This window comes from Solea solea, chromosome 18 (assembly GCF_958295425.1).
Source record: "Solea solea chromosome 18, fSolSol10.1, whole genome shotgun sequence".
Lineage (NCBI taxonomy): Eukaryota > Metazoa > Chordata > Actinopteri > Pleuronectiformes > Soleidae > Solea > Solea solea.
Genome location: NC_081151.1, coordinates 9801441 through 9823166, shown reverse-complemented (window position 1 = coordinate 9823166; position 21726 = coordinate 9801441). Strand labels below are relative to the sequence as shown.

Sequence of the window (21726 nt, the reverse complement as noted above, 5' to 3'; positions counted from 1 at the left end):
AGAGAGGCCTGCAGTGTGTAGGTGTGTAAGGGCTCATGTAACTGGGTTTTAAACCTCTGTGGTTTTCAGGATCTACAAAATACTGGAGCTCTCGCGTCCATCTACAGCCGTCTCCTCCCTGTCGTCACCACTCGCCACCTTTCACAGCCAGCCGTTATTTCCTGTTGCTGCAGCAGCATCAGAAAATCATTCCTTAATCTTAATCTAGCCTGCGTAATCCTCGTCTTCCTCGACCTCTGGTCTTCTCGCAATGGGCACGGCCGAGTGGCAAGTGTGTGTTCCTCTGTTTCGATTTCAACAGCTTGGCCCTTCAGCCCACTGACAGTGATACTGGCTTTGTTCCTGCCACTGTCACTTAGGTCGGGTCCAACTACAGCTTTGGACAACGATTTCCAGTCCAAACAAAGGAGCCAAGATCAGTGGTACAGGACATGAGGATCTCGCTCTGCTTCTGTCAGTGGATGCTCAATATTTGTGTATTTGTTCAGCAATTGCGTCTATTTAATGATTTTTAAATTCTGTTGGCCATTTTGGGTGAAGCATAACAAGCTGGACACATAATAATCACCTTATAAATGATGATAAACGAACATTTTGCCTATTTACACATTCATTCATCTCCTACTGCTTTATCCTCCATGCAAGAGGGGTAATCTCAGCTGACACAGGAGGCGAAAGGTGGGGTAAACCCTGGACGGGTCACAGTCCATCACAGGGCCACATGGAGACAAACAACCATCAACTCCACTTTAGAGGGTCCAATTTTCCTAATCCGCCCGAATCTGCATGTTTTTGGACCGTGGGAGGAAACCAGAGAACCCGGAGAAAACCCACACACACGGGGAGAACATGCAAACGTCACAAATCCAGGTCTTCTTCTACTAGGTCTTCTTCTCCACTACACCAAACCCTGGAGTTGTGTTTTTCCATCCAAAGTCCAACATTCCCTCTCCTTGTAGCTGTGTTGTGCTCTCCACCAGTTCCTGAGGGATGTATCTGGCTTTTTTTAGCTGCTAAACTCTCCTCTAGGTTCATCACATAGTTGCTGACATTGTCTATTGGCTGGTGGCTACAGGAGGCTGTCAGAGCCTTCCTTGATGAAATGAGCCGGCTGCTGGGGCCGGGAACGAGGATGATGATGAGAGTGGCGAGGGCCTGAATCAAAAACAGTAAATTTTGCGAGCTGTAAACCTCTAACAAAGAGCTGAAGAGAGCTCTTTGAGGGACTGAGAGGAGCTCATAGATATGTGATGTTTGACCTTCGTCAATATTAACAGAGCCGCTTTAAAAACAATGAAACATTTATCTCAACTAATCAGAGATAAGGGTTCTCTCTTGACATTTCTATTTCACTTCAGTACAGCTCAATGTGTCTGGTCTATCAACTGGAAGCTGAGATGGGAGCCGTCGATACAACACAACATAAATTAAACAATGACATTGCCTTGCCAAAAATGTATATAGTCTATGATTATTGTTTCCTGACATCATTTCCTTTGGGGATAAGGGTTACCGCCAATCAAAGCTTTAAATATTTAAATAATAGTTAATTAGTGCTGTCAAACGATTAAAATATTTAATCGCAATTAAATGTACATTTTTATCTACTCTAAATGTCCCTTGATTTCTTTTTGTCCCATTATTTTTTCTCATTTTAATGCTCTTATCAACATAGAAAAGTGGACCGGCCTGCTCTGTGCAAATGTTTTTTTTATTTATCGAGACAATATCTCTGTCCCCCTGCATATTTTGAGTTATTCCTCTTATTGTGAGAGCCGCACAATAATAAGAGAGGCTGTGTATCACCCTGCAGTGCTGTGAATAAAGTGCCGTTCTTCAACGCAGACGGAGGCCTGCGGTTTAACGTGTTGTTGCCGTAACGAGCTAACCCGAGCTAAAGGAGCTAGCGGTCTTCGGTGGTCTCCTTATGACAGTTTGGGGGTCTGCCAGCTTGGTTGGTAACATTGCATACATCATTACTTGGATGTGGGGAAGTGCGTCCAGAACTGATCCAGGCTGCGTTGGATACAGAGAGAAAAAAAAACTACAAAGTTTGCTAGGCCAAAAAGAACGTTAATCTCGTGATAAAAAACTGACAGCACTATAGTTAATATCTCATATGCGTGTGAGAGAAACGGTTTTCCTGACTGTGCAGACGTGCTGAAGCCACACGATGCTGACATCTCCCTGACACAGTCATCTACATATCATGTTCTCTTACGATGAAATGTTATCTTACACTGTCGGGTGTCACCGAGTGTGTGTGACCCAGTCTGTTCAGATATAATAGCTAGCGATCTTCATCCGGACCAACAGTGAATGAACTCACTCGCGTCATATTATGTTCTCGCCTCAGACCATATTAAATTCTGTCAAATGTGATTTTATACTCTCATTCGTGTGTATTTTTTAAAAAGAAAAATGGAAAATGACACACATTTAAAATGTTCCCTTGCAGCCCTGAGTAAAACAGAATGGAAGATTGTAAACATGGAGGAAAAAATACACTTTTCTTTATCCCTCCATTTTCATCTCAGCTGGTGCTCCCTTCAACAGATGCTAACTATAATAAAAGGGAGTCAACGGTAGTTGTATTTAGTCAAATACAATGTTGGACCATTTATTACAACTTTTAAAGCTGTGATTTGGTGACACTTGGTCTGAGGCTTGAAACTTCAACGCTAATTCTGCACTTTTTAGACCCACTTGTAGGGGGGCGGGACCTCATTCCCAGAATGTAAACAGTGTCCGCCATCTTTGCTAACAGTTATGCTAACAGGACCAAGTGTCACTAGTGGGCACGTAACACAGAAAAGAATGAAGATATTTCTCGATTCAGGGGAAACTGAGGTTGGGAAGCACATTTTTCCAAAAATACTGCCCCTATTCTAGTTATACAAAGCAATCAAATTATCTATATTTTTTCCTCCCGTCTCCAATCATTCTCCACTCTTTTAATTTCTCCATTCACGCTCTTTCCCTCCATCGCTGCAGTGCTGGAAGACGGCCATCTTGCTCCCAGCGCTGAAGTGCAGCGACGAGGCTAATGGAGGCCTCCCTCTCTTTCAAAGGCCACCATTAGCCTCTCCACCGTCGGCCGTACCACCAGAGCCTTTACTCTGATAGGCTGGCTGCGTGGCCTCGGAGCTTTGCTGTTCCCTCTGACCTCCCCTGTTGACCCCCGAGGTTCTGAGCAACACACACACACACACACACACACACAGTCAGGTTTTGCATTCTTTGTGTGGACACTCGTAGACACAATGCTTTCCTTAACCCTTACCCTAGCCATCACAATTAAATGCCTAACCCTAACCTAATTCTAACCCAAAAAGCAGGTTTTAATCCTCAAAAAGCCTGTTAAAATTGTGTGGACCAGCCAAAATGTCCTCACAAAGATCATGTGCTTGGCTATGTGGACAACTGGTTTAGGTTTTTGCTTCGACTTCCATTTATTTGGACAGTCTAATAAAAGCCGCATCCCAAAACCTAACCATAACCCGTTGTTGACGACTAACCCCAAACTTAATCTAACAACAATTTATATCAAAGACATAAACTTAACCAGAGTCTCAGAAATTAGTGTGTATAATGTCTCATTAAGACCAGGTTTCGGTCTCCGTGAGGCATAGCAGTCCTGACATGGTCAGTCTTTATGTCAGAAAAGGTCATAAAGAGGTAACACACACACACACACACACAAGATTATGTATGGACAAATTATGCATAATAATTATGATTATTATACAACCATCCATTTATCATCACACTAATGATTTGACTGCTTTAATTTGATTAAAGTCATTTTACTGGAGAACAATTCATCTTTCAGCCTACACACACACACACACACACAGAAAAAAAGGTAGAGCTTCAATATCACAAGAAAAAGCAGAGTCAGGAAAGACTTTTCATGTCAGAGACGTGCTTGAAGACGACGTCATAGACGTCACAGTGGCCCCAGCTACCAGTATTAGCCATTTCCAACGGAAACACAGTTCATTTGAATCTCATCTTCAGAGCTCCCTCCGCCATCACAAGACCCAAAATTTTTTTACACCGTCCAAAACACCAGCCTTGCTTTTGATGATATTACACAAACTCTACATTCATCCCCCATAAGCATCCTCAAGAAGCCCTCAAAGAACTTATACCAGCAACAATACCACCCAAAAACTCCCGCTTCTCCCCTCCCGCCTCCACCACCCTGTCGCTCTCTCCATTTTCAACAGCCCCCATCGTTATTTTCTCCATCCATCAAAGGTGGTAGTAATTATTAATGAGAGCCTCCCTGTTCTCCCTGCATTATGCATGAGAGCCTTGCCTCTGAAAGCAGAGGGTAATGGGGGGTGGACAAAAGGGGAGGGGCCAACGGGTCAGGACGCATGCACACGCGTATGCACACACGCCGCCTCTGGGGGTCATCGACCTACACCCACAAAAGCCACAAATATTAATTAATTGCCGCACCTCTAAATCAGAAAATGTATAAGTAACCCCTTCGACACAAAAGGATGCAAAAATGAGACAAAGTGGGAGGGCACCTCCTGGGGAGGGAGGGAGGGAGGGAGGGAGGGAGACGTGGGAGGGAGGGGGTGCTTTCTCTAACATTCAGGCACAAAACTGTACACAGTACAGTACACTTTTTGGCATTGTCATCTTTAAACCTTCCAAGGTTTCATGCAACTCTGTAAAATCTAGACTTGTGCTCAATAAAAATATTCAATTCTCATTTTCAGATGCAAAAAAGATCAGTCGTGCAAATTCATACTGCAATATCTTTTCTGTGCGTCCCTTGCCTGAAGAGCGGTGAAAGATAAGGACGGGCAGACACAAACCATGCAGCGGGACACTGAGGATGCACAGAAATAAGACGAAATGGTGAGCAGCTATACTCGGGTTAAATTGCACGTAGCCTGCTATGAAAACTGGAAAAAAGGAAGGACAAAGTGTTAGGTCACTGTACCAATGTGTGTCACACTTTCACAAGGCCCTGCCTCCACCACTCAGCTGACCCCGGCTTATTCTCCCCTGCTGTCTTTCACGCAGATCCCTCATCTGTTAACAACCGTCAGAGCTGAGATTAGCACAACCTCTCCCTCATTTCCTGTCAAAAAAAAAACCAACCAAAAGAAGATTTGAAATAAGGTAAAATAAAATCCTTTAATTGCAGAGATGAGGAAATAAACATTTGGGCAGTCAAGCTGTTGTCAGTGTCTGGTTCTGCGTAATTAGTGACTTTTTCATACTTAAGAGTGTGAATGTGAACCAATTAGGGCATAGAGCTTTGTATTTCACGTCTTCATTCTTTGAATCCACGTCGCTACGGATGTTCAGCAGAAACTAACTTCACCCAATTCAGGTCAGGAGGCAAGACACCTGCCTTTGCACACGTTGAAATATTGACGCTGACCAGTTATGGCCATCTCCACTCTATTGTCACTCTATTGTCACTCGAGTGTGTGTGTGTGTGTGTGTGTTTATGTGTGCAGGATAGTACTCAGGATTGTGATTCTGTGCCCTGTGGTCCTGTTATGACTGCATGCGTGCGAGGCAGGCAGAGTCCTCTCCTCCTCTTCGCTCTCAGCTGCTATTTTTGCCCTGTTCTTATGTAAGCTGCTCCTGACGGGCTGGAGACAGAGGCAGAGTACGGCGCTTGAATAGTGAGAGAGCATCCCTCGCAGATGCACTACAATTTCCAGCACGTGCAAATACACACACACACACACACACACAAATGAATTGTAAGTGCATAGTACATGTGTATGTATATATATATATATATATAGGGTATGTGACATATGCAAATGCAAAGGCAAATAGAAAGTGATGCTCTGCTGGCTGTCAGATGGTGATACTACACATACTGAACCAACCTTAAACCAATAGCAGCACTGTGTGTGTGTGTGTGTGTGCGCCTCAGCTATAAAAATAATTATATATATATATATATATTCATAATACATATACATGTATATATGTACATATATACACATACATACATATATGTATGTATATGTATATATATATATATATATATAGATATATGTGTACAGAGAGAGGGAGCAAGAGTGCAAAATATATTATATCAAGGCTTGTAGTGAGATTGAAACTGTACAATATTATGACTAATTGTGTAGATAACTCATTTATTTACATTTTTTCCTCAGTGCTCTCTAACTTCCTGAGTTGATGTTTTTTTTTGTTTTTTTTATATCCATGCTCTCTTACATGATCACTTCATGGTCCCGGGCATGTTGTCAGAGCTCTGTGACTTGTGCCGTTTTATTTTTAGCTGCATCCAAAATCAGTCGGGGTGAGAGCGAAAAATGCAGTCCCTGCTAATGAAATCCCAAACAATATTATGTGGGATGATAATAATAAAATGTTTGCCGTTCAAGAAAAATATTAAAGGATATCCAGATTCGGTGACGTGCATGATCCAGATTTTGGAAGAGAGGGGGTATTTTAGTCACATTTAAAAAAGGGTTTTCACTTAATTATAAATTGTTTGTTTGTATTCTTCCAGTCAGTGTCACTTCTCTGCAGGCCAAATGTGTAAGAAAATACTGATGTTTTTCTACTGCTGTGTGCATTTAGAATATAAATCTTTATTCTGATTCATCTGATTTTGTGTGATGCTTAATTTCACAGCACACGTGGCAGTTGCATTCATTTCAGATTAAGGTTTTCAGCACTTTAACTCTATGTTCTGTATATTTGTGAGTATTTTTACTATAAATGTCACCAAAACTGAATTCTTTGTCTCTAATCAACAAATGAAGCTAAGGTTGAGATCTAATCATTTCTTTCTTCTCACTAGTTCTTTCTCCCATACTGTTTTAACTCTCTCTCTCTGTGAGAGTTTGGATTTCTACGCAAAAAGTGCACAAAAAGAAAAGAACAATGTTGTTTTTACAAAGAAAAGACGACTTTAAAAAGAAGAAAAAAAAGCAAAATTGGAAACCTCAGCAAAATCGAATGGATCTCCACCCCCACGCAGTACACACACACACACACACACACACACGTGCCGCAATCTCCATAAATTAGGGCCGTCGGCGTGTGTGAGGGTGAAATAAATGACACCTGGTAATGAGCACGCCATTCTCAGCCAACCACGGGAGAAGGACGGGGTTGACTTAGAAGTGTGGGGGTGGCAGAGGTCGCAGGTCAGAGGTGAAGGTCAGATCCTGTGGGGTTTGGCTTTAAGATGGAGGAGAGACACCCCTAAATTAAGGGACGCGGTGACACACGAGGGACGCGGAGGTACCCCAACTGGGAATTGGCGTGTGTCGCAGCCAGCTGGGGTGAAGATATTATATAAACGGAATATTCAAGCTCATTTCAATTGTCAGAAAGTAACTGCCGCCTCAGCATGACTTAGCAGGTTGACGACTGCTCAAATAATGACCTTTATATTCTATGTGTGAATGCTATTTCTGTTGTGTAACACTAAGATTATTTTGCCCCAACTTTTCCAAGGCGTTTTACAAAAAATAACAAACACTTTCTCTTCTTCTTCCTTTTTTTTTGGGGGGGCGAGAGAGATGGAAAGAAAGAGAAAAGGAGAGAAGGAGGGTCGAGCAGGGTTGGGGGGGGGGGTTGGGTATGATATGGTCTTTGCCTATACTGTATGTGCATATGTGTGGAATATAACTCTTTCCTACCACGCGACTCCTCCACCTACAAGGGCGAGCGTGCACGTATACGTGGAAGCGCTATCAAACGAGGGCAGCCGCGTCAGCCATCTTAGCTGTGCATTTGCGTTTCTGTGTGCACCGGCGTGTGCCTGTGATGCCTGTTCACTGACGCAGCAACAGCAGCCCGCACCATAAATACTGCATGACCTCAAAAAAAGAAGAGAGAGAGAGGGAGGGAGAGAGAGAGAGAGGATGGAAGGAATAAAGGAAGGAGGAAGGAAAGGAGAGGAAAAGAGATGAGGAGGAAACAAAGAGGAGGAGGGGGGAAAGCCGCGATTGTTAAGATGAAGGGCGGCAAAGGGGGGGGAGGAAGAGGAAAGTGTGGGGGGGGGTGACTAAGAGATAAAAGAGGAGTGAGTGGATGCAAGTGTGTTTGTGTGATGAGCGGATGGCCTCGGGGAGCAGAGCGGGCTCTGAGCCGCGATGCGGATGTGCTGACGGGTTTTGGGCCATTTTGCTCACTCACTTGCCCCCTCTGCTCCGCTGACTGCACGGGGGGGGGCAGAGGTGGGGACAGGTGAGGCTGGGTGAGGAAGGAGAGGTCTAGGGTGAGACGGGAGGAAAGCGGGAGATGGGAAAGAATTTATCAGCGGGAAGGGAAGGAGTGAAAGAGAGAGAGAGAATCATTGTAAAGGGCTGGGGAGGATCACAGGTGACCCTAAAATAAAAATATAAAATAGGTTGGGAAAATAAAGAGGGTGAGTTTCCATGGTGCAGGTTAAAGAAGTGGGTACAGTCTCTCTCTATCTTCCACGGGAGATGCAGTGAGTGAAACAGGGCCCACAGACTTCTGAGGAAGCATTCGGTTAAAAAAAAAAAAACCCTGACATGTCATTGGTGCAACTGTGTGCGCTCTGTGCATGCATGTATGCGTGTGTGTGTGTGTGTGCGCTTATTCGCATTCATGCACAAAGCTGTCTATGAGCAGGCATAATGAGCCGCTTGTGCATAATGTGAGGGGAACCGTAGGCTGGCGTACGAAAACGTGCGGGTAATAGGCGCGCCGTGTGCTCAAGAGCACAATGTGTTTGCATTCGAGCGACGACGATTCCGAACACATCAAATCAATGTTCCCCAAATATAGTGATGATGAAAGAGAGCTGCCGTTATCCTCCGTCATGTGGGTGTCACTGGGGCTGCGGAGAGTCGCTCACCGCGCTCAAGTGTTTTCCACTCGCGTGAGGGAAAGTTGCGCTACAGAGGAGTTGTCATAATGCAGACATGAGAAACTTATAATATGGGAGCGTCTTAAATCAGGGGTCTTTATGCAACTTCCCAGGGAAGCCAGCAGATTGAGACTAGTGTTGCTGAATATGGAAAGAGGGCACACAGCAAAGGCTGCTGGGAGTTTCTGATTGGCTGCTAATGTTGCTATCCAGGCCGGGATTGGTGGAGCTGACGCAGCACTACATCACGTTGTCGGGACTAAACCCTTTTGAACTAAGGCGAAGCAGGGAGGCACAGATCTCAAAAACACAAACACAAACTCACACGCACACACACTATTGCAGCTACACACCCACACATTAAAAAGAAGTAATGCATGCTACTGAATATGTATATGCATGATGCTTCATGAGCGTCTATAAGCAGGATGGGCTCTGTGTTGACACGTGTGAGGAGAAACAGAATTCATAATGTTCCATGGCTCATCTCCATATACGATGAGCTCAAGCGAATCTGGGCAGTTAAAAGGCAAAGGAGCAAACTTTTTTTTTTTATAATTTATCCATTCTCTTTTAAGCCCAACTCCAAGGTGGACGGAACAAATTGGGAGCCTAAGCTTGCGTGAAGGCACAGCCAAGCAGGCCAACTTTTCCACCTCTCCACACCACGTTTGTCAAATCAGAGGACTTTCTGCGAGACATGATGCCCGGAATCGGGGAAAACAGATGTGGCAGAGATGAAAACATCAAGGCTGAAAATTCATGCGTGTGAGTATGGGGTTCAAAACATGCCAGCTGGTCTTGACTGTGACAAAAAACAAACAAAAAAAACCCCAAACTATAGCAGAATACGTAGACAATAAGCTGCATGGCATTAATAAAATATGAGATGAGACAAGGCAGTGAGTCAGGGGAAATGCATGACTACTCTTTTGGCCTCATCGCCCTGTGGCATGTTGGCTTAACTCTGCCTGTGCCTTTGCCCACAGTAAAATGCGTCTCTGGCCCTTGGCTACAGAGAACGGGAGAAGAATCTCTTCTGACTGGCATTCTCGTGGTTTCTCAAATGAACCTCGACGCTCGGTAGTTCCTGCTCGCCGTGCTCTCCCGCTGTAAACCCACCTCCAGCTGGAGAGGGGAAGGGAAATGCAGAGAAAGTGTGAGCTGGGTTTTTTTTGAAAGATGTTCAAAAAAAAGGGGCAGACATTTTAGTGAAATCATGGTTGATGTAAAAAAAAAAAAGAAAAAAAAAGACAGAAGTGACACAAGAGTGTGTGTGTGTGTGTAAGCCCATTTTAAAGCTGAAGGTCTGGCCTATGAATCTTTGATCTCGTCCCAACTTGTCAGGCCACTCACTTCATTCAATATGAGCGAGCAGAGTCTCACTCTCTCTCACACACACCCTCCTGGTGCATTAATGTTCTTACATCACCTTCTCCAGCGAGCACGGAAAACATGTGAGCAAGAAGACCCAGAGAGATGGCAAGACAGGTTTTTCCTAGTCGGGGCTCATGTCATCATCACAAATGTCAGGCTCACTTTATAGTGGAAGCAATGTAACAATAGGAACCACGTCATCATACAACACCATGAAAAGTTTGAATTAACAGGAAGAAATATTACACCATCAGACCAGCCACGTTTCCTGTGACTGACATAAATAAACCCACCTAAAATCAAACAGCACAATAAAACTGAAAGACAGAAGCGCACCTGTGATGTGAATGGCAAGATAAATGCATTCCACACATTGTTCTTAGTGGATAAAAGTGCATGTAATGCACATGCTTTAACACAGAGGTTGTTTTTTGTATTTAGGGCTTGGACAAGCACCACACTGGTGCGTCGCTCCCTGGTTCTCCATGGATGGCTGGATCTCAGACACATTAACACTGTCTGGCATTGACTTGCACCCATGAGACTTCCCCCACCACAACGCACACTCAGGCACACGTCTGGGCATCATCCTTCTGCTCTAATACACCCTGTGCCTCTTGGGACTGGTCTTATTTGAGGGCAGTATTCGGGTGTGAGGGACTGTGTGTGCATGCGTGTTGCTACCTTGTGTAGGATTGTGGCGCTCCCAAAAGCGTTTAAGCAGCTCCTCAATGCTGATTTCTTCGGGGGAGAAGACCACCCTCACCACCTCAGTGTGACCGGTCAGACCTAAAAGGGACACATAAACACAAACCAAAACGTGCCTTAATTAAATTAGAAAACAAAATAAGAAACGCTTAAAGCATCATGTAAGGAAAGACAGCTACAAGGTTCTGGGTCTACAAGTCATGGCATGAAGACTGAAGCCACACAGCTGATATTGATTTTGACACTATGGGAGAGAAGAGTGAAAGTGCAGTAAAGTGTGCAGTTTATGGTGGCAGTTACTAAAAAGAACACACACACACACACTCCTGCCTGTAGGTGCCAGAACATTAAAGTGGGGACTGCTATGGTCACACATGCAGGACATGGACATACCCACATGTATTCACAACAGAAAATGCACACACACACACAAATCCAATCATATTTAAAGGAATACTTCACCGATTAGCATTTAGCTTTGTATTACTAGAATACGGCTAGTATTTTTGAAAAATTGTGCATCCCAACCTCAGTTTCCCCTTAGTCGAGAAATATCTTCATTCTTGTCTTTCTTAAATGCCCACCAGTGACACTTGGTCCGAGCCTTGGTCCGAGGCTTGAAACTGCACCGCTAATTCCGCACTTTTTAGACCCACTCCTAGGAGGACAGGACCGCTAACAGGACAAAGAAATATCTTCATTCTTTTCTTTGTTACATGCCCACAAGTGACACCTGTTAGCGTAACTGTTAGCAAAGATGGCGGACACTGTTTACATTCTGGGAATGAGGTCCCGTCCCCCTACGAGTGGGTCTAAAAAGTGCGGAATTAGCATTGCAGCTTCAAACCTCGGAACAAGTGTCACTGGTGGGCACGTAACAAAAAAAAAGATATTTCTTGACTCAGGGGAAACTGAGGTTGGGAAGCACAACTTCTCAAAAATGCCACCCCTATTCTAGTATTACAAAGATAAATGCAAATTGGTTAAGTATTCCTTTTTTTGGGGGGAGAACAGCATAGGGTTGCATTTAAAGGAGCAACCTTTTTATAAATGTCGAGGTGTACAACACACGTACAGTATATACACATAGGAATAACCACATAGAAAGACGCATCAGGTGCATCGCAGACAATAGGCTAAAGCCTGCCAAATTCACACATCTGGCCCGAGACCCACTGTCTGTCTCAGAACTATACTCAGCACACCCAAAGGATCATCTTGTGCCAGATGATCATGGAGGACTTCACCTGTTTAAATGCCTGTTTAACAGACACAGTTTTCCAGCTGACATTTCGACGGTTTCTACGAGCACAGTCTTTACTGGAGCTGTTAACACTTGTATAACATTCGATCTAGTTTCTCTACTAGGGGTGAATATCATTAAAACCAGTACAAAGGAGGCAAGTTGACTTTCAATGTAAGAATAGAAGGAAAATGTCATGGTAGCGACACAATTTCATTTGTTATAATTGTATGAAGATTTCACTATGGTGTGTTGAGGTAGCTGGAGTCTGAATCAAAACAATATTTCGGCAGGAAGCTGCGCAGTTCAAATCCGTAGACATATATACAGTATGAGGCAACATGAATAACAATATGCAATACGTCAGGCAACTCTCTTTGCTGGCTGTAGTCATAAAAAGTGAAGATGTTGGATAGCTGCTGTGCCCTGGGATAGCATAACAGTTGGAGACAAAAAAATGTCTTATTGGGTTCCCCATGATCCAGAGAGGTGGTGGGGGTGGATCAGTGCACGCTCAAAGTGAGCATAGAAGATGGAGCCATGGGAACCCACAGGCGACGGATTGCACTTGTGTAGTGATCACTTCACATCAGGGAGAAAATCCATTGCTTACTTGTTTTAAAATTGTGTTTATTTTACATGCATCTATTGTGGTGTCTCAGCGTAGGATGGAGGGGAAAGTTTATCAAAAAAGTTGCAGATGTCACCATACTATACAGGTCTGGAGTAGTTTCCACTCTGGCTGTTTTCATACTTATGAAAAGCACCACAGGGGCATCGCAAGGGTCGCATCAATCCCTGTGTATTTAAAGTGCTCAGTGAACTCTGACAGCTGGAAACGAGCACTGGCAACGTTTAATTTGCAGAAGCATTTCATACACATATGGGACGTCATACAGATTTACTTGGTTCGTGTGCCAGCACTCTTGACTCACAGCAGTTACAATAATTATTTTTCATGAACTCACAGTCGCTTTATATTAAATGCCCAAGAATTCATTTAGAAAAGGAAAAAAAGCTATACAAATAAATTAAAACAATGAAACATGAAAAGCAGTCTCGAAAAAGGTGAGTTTTGAGGAGTGATCTGAATGAGGAGAGGTCAGAACAGTCATGGAGGGGTTGGGGTAGTGATTTCCAGAGGGAGGGGGCTGGTTTTGTGCGCGGCCCTGAGTGGTGGCTGTAGCAGGTTGTAACAGTAAGCAAAAAAAAAAAAAGGACTAAAGCAGAACAAACAGAAAATGCAAATACAATAAAAGTAGATGTCAAGACCTGTTGATAAAAATAGGGTGAATATGCTCCGTGTTTTTCTCTCTGGGGTGAGAGTGATACAAACCACTAAAGCCTCAGTGTTTTGCTGAAGCACACTTCAGCAGGGTGAATGGCCTTCTGGGTAATGACCAGCTACCCAAATCAACACGCCACCCCGCTGCCCCTTTCTGTTTAATTGTTCTGCGCTGTTGAAAACTAATGAGGAACATTTGTTGCGATCAGATGAGCTTGGCTTCAGTTTCAGTAGAAGTAGGAAAATAATACATTTCTAGTTCTTACAGTGATCTATGCTAACATGTTCCTGAGCAGCAATAGTCGCGAGGTAATTATTGTCAGCAAATTTATACTTCAGTGTTATAACTTGTCTTCTTAAAAAGAAGAAGACAAAGCTATGAGTCGCTGTTGTAAACCAAACGACTAACCAAACGACGGGTTATCTGAACGATGCTAACACAAGGTTGAGGTTGGATTTAAAGGAATACTTTACACCGATTTGCATTTAGCTTTGTATTACTAGAATAACTCGGTTGTATTTCTGAAAAACTGTGCTTCCCAACCTCAGTTTCTTCTTCCCTCCCTTTTCTTCGTTACGTGCCCACCAGTGACACTTGGTCCTGTTAGCGTAACTGTTAGCAAAGATGGCGGACACTGTCTACATTCTGGGAATAAGGTCCCGTCCTCCTATGAGTGGGTCTAAAAAGTGCGTAATTAGCATTGCAGCTTCAAGGCTCGGACCAAGTGTCACTGGTGGGCACGTAACAAAGAAAAGAATGAAGAAGAAACTGAGGTTGGGAAGCACAATTTTTCAAAAATACTACCCCTATTCTAGTAATACAAAGCTAAATGCTAATCGGTGAAGTATTCCTTTTACTAAATGCATCACTGTGGAGTTAAAGGATAAACTGTCACAGCATTCACCTTTGGTGCTGCGAATTAGACCGCATTGTGAATTTGTCAGGGAAAAAAAATATTGTTTATTGATATTAACATCTCCTTCTCTCCACCTGTCAGCTGCGTATATTCCATCCTCCTGGGGAAAAACTGACAACAACTCAAGCTCTCTTATTCCTGTCTGTCAGGCCATCCAAGTATCTTCCTGTCCTTCCATCCCTCCCCGGCTCTGCTGACAGTTCCATCGTCTACTTCTCTTCTGTTCATCTGTCTGTCTGTCCTGCCCTGGCTGTGTTGACAGCTCCTCAGTCTCATGCCATCACAGTGTTCTGCTCCGTCATGGCCACTGGAGCGACGCCTGCACTCCCTCAGCCGATGGACAGGCAACCATTCTTTCTCAACACCTTGTTTTTCCCTCAAATTTTCTTTCACTTTAAAAGTTTATTTTACCAGTTCCCTCGCATGCTGCAGCTTTCAATCTCTCTCTGTCATCTGTCTTCATTGCTATCCTTGTCTGTAGCTGACCATCTTGTTGCTGGGGAACTGACAGAGAGAGAGACAGAGAGAGAGAGAGAGACACTACGGGCAAAGAGATAAGAAGAATACAATCCCTTGAACACCTCTGCTCAGAAAGTCTGCCAGCCAAGCCCAAAGAATCTCTCCTCTCCTCTCCATGCCCACCATGCAGTGCCTGCACCTGCGATGATGTACCCTCAGAAATGTAGCAGCTCCAGACTAGAAGCTCATGACTTCTAAAACACAGGCTATGACAGAGCCCCGGACATCTTCACTTGAATTATACATCAGCCGCTCTACATGATCTATTGAAATCTCATGAGGGGGCAAAAGAGAAAGAAAGACAGGTAGCCAAACATTTTCACCGACTCCAACAAACACACTCAATTTAGGCATAAATATATTGCTCACTAAATTATAGTCTCAGTAAAAATAAGCCCATTTATGGCAGTTTCATTCACAGTAACCTCTGTTGGCAAAAAACGCTGCAGTACAGCACAGTACAGAGCCCAATCCTTACAAGTAGGTCACAGGGGGGTGGGGACATGGGGTGTAGCCCATCTGGAGCAGTACATTCTGAGTAGTTGACTGCAGATGAAGAGAAGGAGGCGAGAGGCTGAGAGCGCTGTACTTATAACACTCTATCCAACTGTATAGTATCTTTTTTTCCCTGCTCATCTCACCGAGAAATGTCCTGCCAACTCCCCTCACCTCCTCGCAGGAGATCAGCACGATCATCTAATATGAATCAAAGGGTGGACGCTGCACTCAAAGTGTAGTACCTGAGCAAACCTCGTGGTAGGTGGGGTTGGGTGTAAAGCCGCCAGCGTAGCCTACTTGTGTGGAGAAAACCCCTGAAAGTCGCCAGAAAAGTTTCTCCGCTCCCCAAAAACAGCCCATACCTGGATAGAAGGAGAGCATGCACACACACACACACACACACACACACACAGTGTTGATGCTTCATCCAAAGACAGGCCGACAAGTTAATCACAACATGTTGGACATGAGGTTCCCATACTGGGTTATTTCTGATTTAAAAAAAAACAACAACTTGTGATTGTGTGGTCTCACCAAACATGATGGTCTCCATGCCTTCTGGAAAAGGCTCCACAGTGGGATTCCCACTGACTGCATGCTTGTCTGTGAAGGGACACAGTGTGCAAATATGGCATCAGATCATAGCACTATTTCAACAATACAAATGAAATAAACCCTATGTGAGTAAAAAGAAAAGGTGCATTAGCTGCTTTCATCAGGCCTTATATTGAGCCTGCACTTTGTTACAGACTGACCCAGGCCAGCGGATCAGAGCCAGAAGCTTCTGAGCTGGAAGACATTTAAGAGATTACGCAGCTTTGATGGCCATTACATCCCTGCTGTCCTCTCCTCAACACCCACAATTAAACACAATTATTATCTGATCTCTCGCTAAATCGAGCCGATGTCCTTGAATGTGAGCACAGGTTCTACGTTAGGCGCCGTCAGGTAGCCACAGAGCAAACTTACGACAACACATTCAAGGGCCACACTTGTGTAAACCGACACACAGGGGAGTGCCGTGTAAGTACACCCAATTATCTCCATAATCGCCACCATGTTCAAAAATACTCGATACGTAAATCAAACTGGGGCGCTGAGAGGTGGCAGCGGGTGACGGTGCTCGTGTCGTGTGGAATTAGAGCACTAAAAAGGAAGTGCGCGTTCCTGTGTAGGTCACAGATGTGTGAGGAGGATTAGGGTTTAAGAAGACTGAGGTGACTTAGCTCGCAAATCTCCACTAAGCAAGGCTCGTCTGCACTGCAACCACTAATATTAGTCAACAGATAAACAGGCCATAGGGTACACTAAGAGCTTAGGCATATACTGATAAGGCAAGCTTGCTTTATGTTCAACGTGTGATTGTTTTGATTGCCGCCCAGTGATGAGTTGAGTGACATTTACCTGTCACAACAGGTCAAACGCAAACAAACTACCTGCAGTTTATTGCCAAAATCATTAGTGTAAAGTAGGGATGTCCCGATACAACTTGTTCACTTATGATACGATACCGATATGGCAGCCTTGAGTACTGGCCGATACTGATCCGATATCAGCACGAATCATACATACTTTAATGACTTATTTTGCAGTGTGGAATGTTAGAATAGGCTTGATATTAGTGTGATATTATTTAAACAGAGAACACTAGTCAGAAATAGTAGGTATGAGAAAAACTGACCCATTTATTATTAACCAATGGGTTACATAAAATTTAACCTTCAACATAAGAATATTGGACTTTTTGCCAGGATAATTTCATACAGTCTATGGTTAATTTCATCAGGAGGAAAGTACCAAGTGCTAATTTGTTTTCACTATTTTGGATTAGCCCAACCCACACAGGGTGAGTGACTCGTCCCGCAGGTAAACCCGAAGCGTGAGGACCGGCCCCGCAGATGTACTTAGCTCTGTGTGTGGAGCTTCAGGACACATTTTAAACACAGAAAGCTCTTGGCATGGCTGGTTTTTGGGGTATAGTTAAAAAGCGGAGGCTGTTGAAAGTCGACAGGTGGCGCTGGTTTATGAAACAATGTTGTTTTAGCAGCTCGCCTCAGGATGAGCTAACGTGGTGCTAACGGCTAGCTCACGCTCGCTGTGCGGCTTCGTAGCACACACACACACACACACACTGTTGTTGTGATCATGTGGGCTCTACATGCATCCAACACGCACAGCCAATGTGATCACAACGGCGCTGCTGGATAGAAGTGCTGGATTTTGACTCTTGTATCTGAGATTTTAGAGGCATTCCGATATAATCCGATACTCGTTTTTTGGCTGACATCGGACCGATATCCGATATTAATATCAGATCGGGGCATCCCTAATGTAAAGCCACAATGACGAGAAACTGTGAGGCCACGCCGGCAAGCTTAAAACTGTAACGTGTAACTGTAAAACGTAAACAGATGTCCGTTCGATTCAAAACCGTCGTCAAAGGAGTTCACACAATCCTGATTAAGCTCATCGGCTCCACATGCTCAGTATAGCACCGTTTATTATCTCTTGTCGCCCCGGCAACATTCCTGCACTGCACACAGGAAGAGATTTCAAGACAGGGCAGAGGCGACATTGAGCTAGTAGAAGCAAGATGGCTACAAACAGGTTGGATGAATGAAAACACTGCACTACCAGTGTATGCACACAAACGCTCCCTCGGTCTGGTCTGATAGTATTGGCTGAGCTTCTTTTCAGAGGAAAGACGTCATTTCGAGTTCACAGAGATGGGACAGAGGCAGATTAATACATGCTTGCTTTAAGTGCATCAGGTATTGAGTTTCTGTGTGTGTCCCCTCCTATATTACACAAATCTACATTTTTGTTTTGTGCGGGAACAGATTGCAGAAGCATAAAGGACTCCTAAAATGTCACAGAGGCCTGGCTGCCCTCAGGCAGTCCCATTCCACCCCACTGTTGTGCGACAATTCTGTCTTTTAGCAGCAGGTTGTTTGGCACCTCTAGGTCGTGTTCACGGGCAGAGTCGGCTGCAATCAAAGTATATCTGTGTCAGTGCCCGCGCTTGATAAATACTGTGTGTGTGCAGGGGGAGACTGAAGATAGGAGAAATCTTCGCTCTTCGCACCAACTGTGTTGGGTCTCTATCCTCCGCTCAATCTCACCCTCTTGTCCTTTGTTTCTGGCCACTGTGATAAAAAACAAACAAAAAAAAAACAACAAGTATAGAAGTTGCCAAATGAGAGCGAGAGAGAAGGAGAAAATCTGCGACTGAGCGAGACAAGTGCGCAATAGGACGAGGAGGAGGAGTGGGAGGGGAGAGATCAGCCTGCCAAAACAATGAAAGGAGTAAATAGCCAGTGAGAAGCAACAGATGAGGGTGGCAGAGTGGCAGAGTGGCAGTGAAGGATTCTTGTGGCTTTCAGACCACCACGGCTTTGGGCACTGTATGCAAAAGACCAAGCACTTCATCCAAGAGAGAACACAGAGAAAACAAACAAGCGAACACATAAACAAACAATAAAAAGGGATCGAAATGAAGACCGGGTAATAAACACACGCCGACACAGCACTGTCCAGAAAAGCAGGTCCGTGCCAAAACTCCCCGTCCTCTCATCTCCCTCAGCTGCTCTCCAACTTCACTTCACACTCTCTTCCTCACACCACCTCACTCTCCCCTTACGAACACGTGCGCGGCCGCCTGCGCGCTCACAAGTGCGCAATCAGCTGCACAATCCTTGCACATAAACCTCTGCTGTGGGTATTTCTCCCACTGAGCAGCTGGCAGAGGTCCAGGCAGAACCAGGCTGGCTCCTTTCACTGCCTAGCCCAGCACCCCGCCCCCCCCCCTCCCCTGCCAGCCTAGTGCCCAGTTCTGCCAGAATCACCCCACCTAAACACACACACACACACACACACACACACACACACACACACACAGGCACTGAGAAGTAACTGGCTGAATACCCTCACTATGATGCCTCACTACGCCAGCAAAAGAAAGAACAGGGACTGACAAAAAAAAACAAGCAGGGAGTGCGACTGACTGAGCTGACAAAAGAAGAAAACAGCCGGAATATGGGGGAAGGATTCATGAAAAGGATTTTTTTCCCAACTTGGATACGATATGGGCGTAATTTCTTTTGTGAGCCTTTGTTTTTAGGAGGATAACTGAAAAGCACAGTGCAGTACCGCGAGACTGAACCGGAACACTTTGGTCACCTTTTGTTGCTTTTAGCCTGGTGACTGTAGGCGGCTGGACCAGAACCAAAAAAGACAATAAATCGGACCGGGCACTTATGCTTCGTATCATCGTAGTCAAGGGCACGACAATTTGTTGCTAAGCGGATAATACCCACCAGTTTGACTTGTGTCTATGGGTGTAGAGTCTTTTTTTTTTAACCCTCCGATTCCACCCATGGTCTCATGTTTCTCACCCAAACACTTGAAGTCCAAGTCCTGCTGTCCCCTTACGTAGAGACACAGGAGCAGTACTGTCGCCGGATGCCAAAACTGGTGACGGGAAGGTCGATTTCCAGGCTGCTCTGCTTATTTGCTTCCAAAAATCCATTCTCTCTCTTTCCCTCTTCCCTCCCTCTCTCTCACTACTCCGCTTTCTAGCTTCACACAGGTTGGCAGAGAGTCAGGCACGAGTCGTCGAAGGAGGCTGACGCTTTATACTGGTGCCAACTACCCTCTGCAGCATGGGAGGATGGGTAGGGGCGAGAAAGACCGGGGCAAAACAGGGGAGGGGAGGAAAGAGGCAAGGCTTTTTTTTTTCTTCTTCTTTTAAAGAACAGTAAGAGGTAAGTTAAGGAAATTATTCTGCTGTGACCTCAATATAATCAACCCAGTGTGGCGGTGTTGTGACATTCCCACAGAGAAAGGCTGCCTCTGCTCAGGGAGATGTAAAAAAAAAAACCCACAACAACTCCAGACTCTGGAGAGTACAACTTTTTAGACATCCATGCATTCCATACATTCTGTATCCTAGCAACGGAAACAGTTGCTATGGAGAAGACCGCTCACTATGGCACTGGCTTCGTTATCGTCCTCCCAACAAGATGGAGGCACATCCTGTTGAGGCCTGCGAAGCACATTTTTCTCAGGTGTTGACTTGATATGGGAATGGTGTAAATAAATAAATAAATAAATAAATAAATAAATAAATAAATGCATCTTGGTTTTAGCTGCACAGTGAAAATAAAGCATTAAGGTTTCACTAGGATTTAAAGAAGAGGGCCTGCAGGAACGTCAATATTCAAACTTCACATTTCCGGTTTGGTCCAAACACATTACATTCCTGCGCTGAGGCAACAGAGCGTATCACTGAGCCACGGCGCTGCCCATGAGCATATCTCTTCTCATTAAAGTATCTGCTGTGTGTATTCTTAATTGGCATGCTCTCCCACTTACTTACTGACTCTCACCCTCTGCTCTCGATACACAATTGTGCAAGGGCATCTGGAGACCGCAGCGATGTGGGGAAAAAACAACAAAGAAATAAAGCCGGACACATTTCTTCACCCTGAGTTATAGAGTAGTGTGTAACAGGGATTGATTTTGGTCAGCTGACCTCCCCCATCCTGTTTGGAAGAAATATTGGCAGTCTATTCTGCACTGCCTCAAAATAATAGCTACTGTGCCCCTACCATGTAGCAATCTGCCACTGGATCACTCGCGCCAAGGTCACAGGGTACATTATACACGCCGCAGCGACGGAGGGAGCGGACGTCACTGGGATGTCTGGACAAGGACTAACAAGCGTCTTTAAAGAAGGGGCTGTGGGGCTCCAAGCAACTTTCGAAATAAGTGATTTTCAGTGTGCAGCACAGACGAGGGAGAAATGTGTGCACTCGCTCACACGGGACATATGTGCACACCGTCCCCTACGAAACCCTACATTGCACATGCTTCCTGGCCCCGACTGACAATCACACAAGCACACATGCACACTCCAGAACAACCCCGTCTACACCTAAGCTGCCCCCCGCGGTGAAAAGGGGAGGAACAGATTTCTGCCATGCGGCGTCTCCGAGCTGCTTTGACAGACGGCGCAGGAACTTACGACGGGGCGGAGCCTTCATGCGCATAATGCCCAGATGGGCCCCTGGATGCTGCGGCGCCGCTTCTTGCTATGCACTCACACCCGCCTCCCACAATGCACTTTGTCGATGCTAATGCCGGAGTGGGATGAATGGAAGGATGCCATGATGCTAAAATATATATTTAAAAATAAAAGGTGTACAACGTATAAACGAGACGACATCACTCTGGACATGGATCTAAACAAACACGAGTAACTGAAATGTCATATTCCCCGTGAGCGCTCGTCAGATGCTGAGAACTTGAT

At 44.8% G+C, this 21726-nt stretch overlaps 1 protein-coding gene across 3 annotated transcripts in view; it reads right to left on the bottom strand.

Moving 5' to 3' along the window:
* The window catches only part of msrab (methionine sulfoxide reductase Ab), a 45638-nt gene that overhangs the window by 8624 nt on the left and 15288 nt on the right, over positions 1 to 21726 (bottom strand). For all 3 annotated transcript variants that reach the window (XM_058614488.1, XM_058614486.1, XM_058614487.1), the window contains exons 2-4: positions 15951 to 16019; positions 15659 to 15778; positions 10931 to 11035 (exon numbers count right to left, since the gene is read on the bottom strand). In XM_058614488.1, coding sequence (XP_058470471.1) covers positions 10931 to 11035; positions 15659 to 15778; positions 15951 to 15969 — 244 coding nt within the window. In that variant the 5' untranslated portion in view covers positions 15970 to 16019. The remainder of the gene's footprint in view (positions 1 to 10930; positions 11036 to 15658; positions 15779 to 15950; positions 16020 to 21726) is intronic.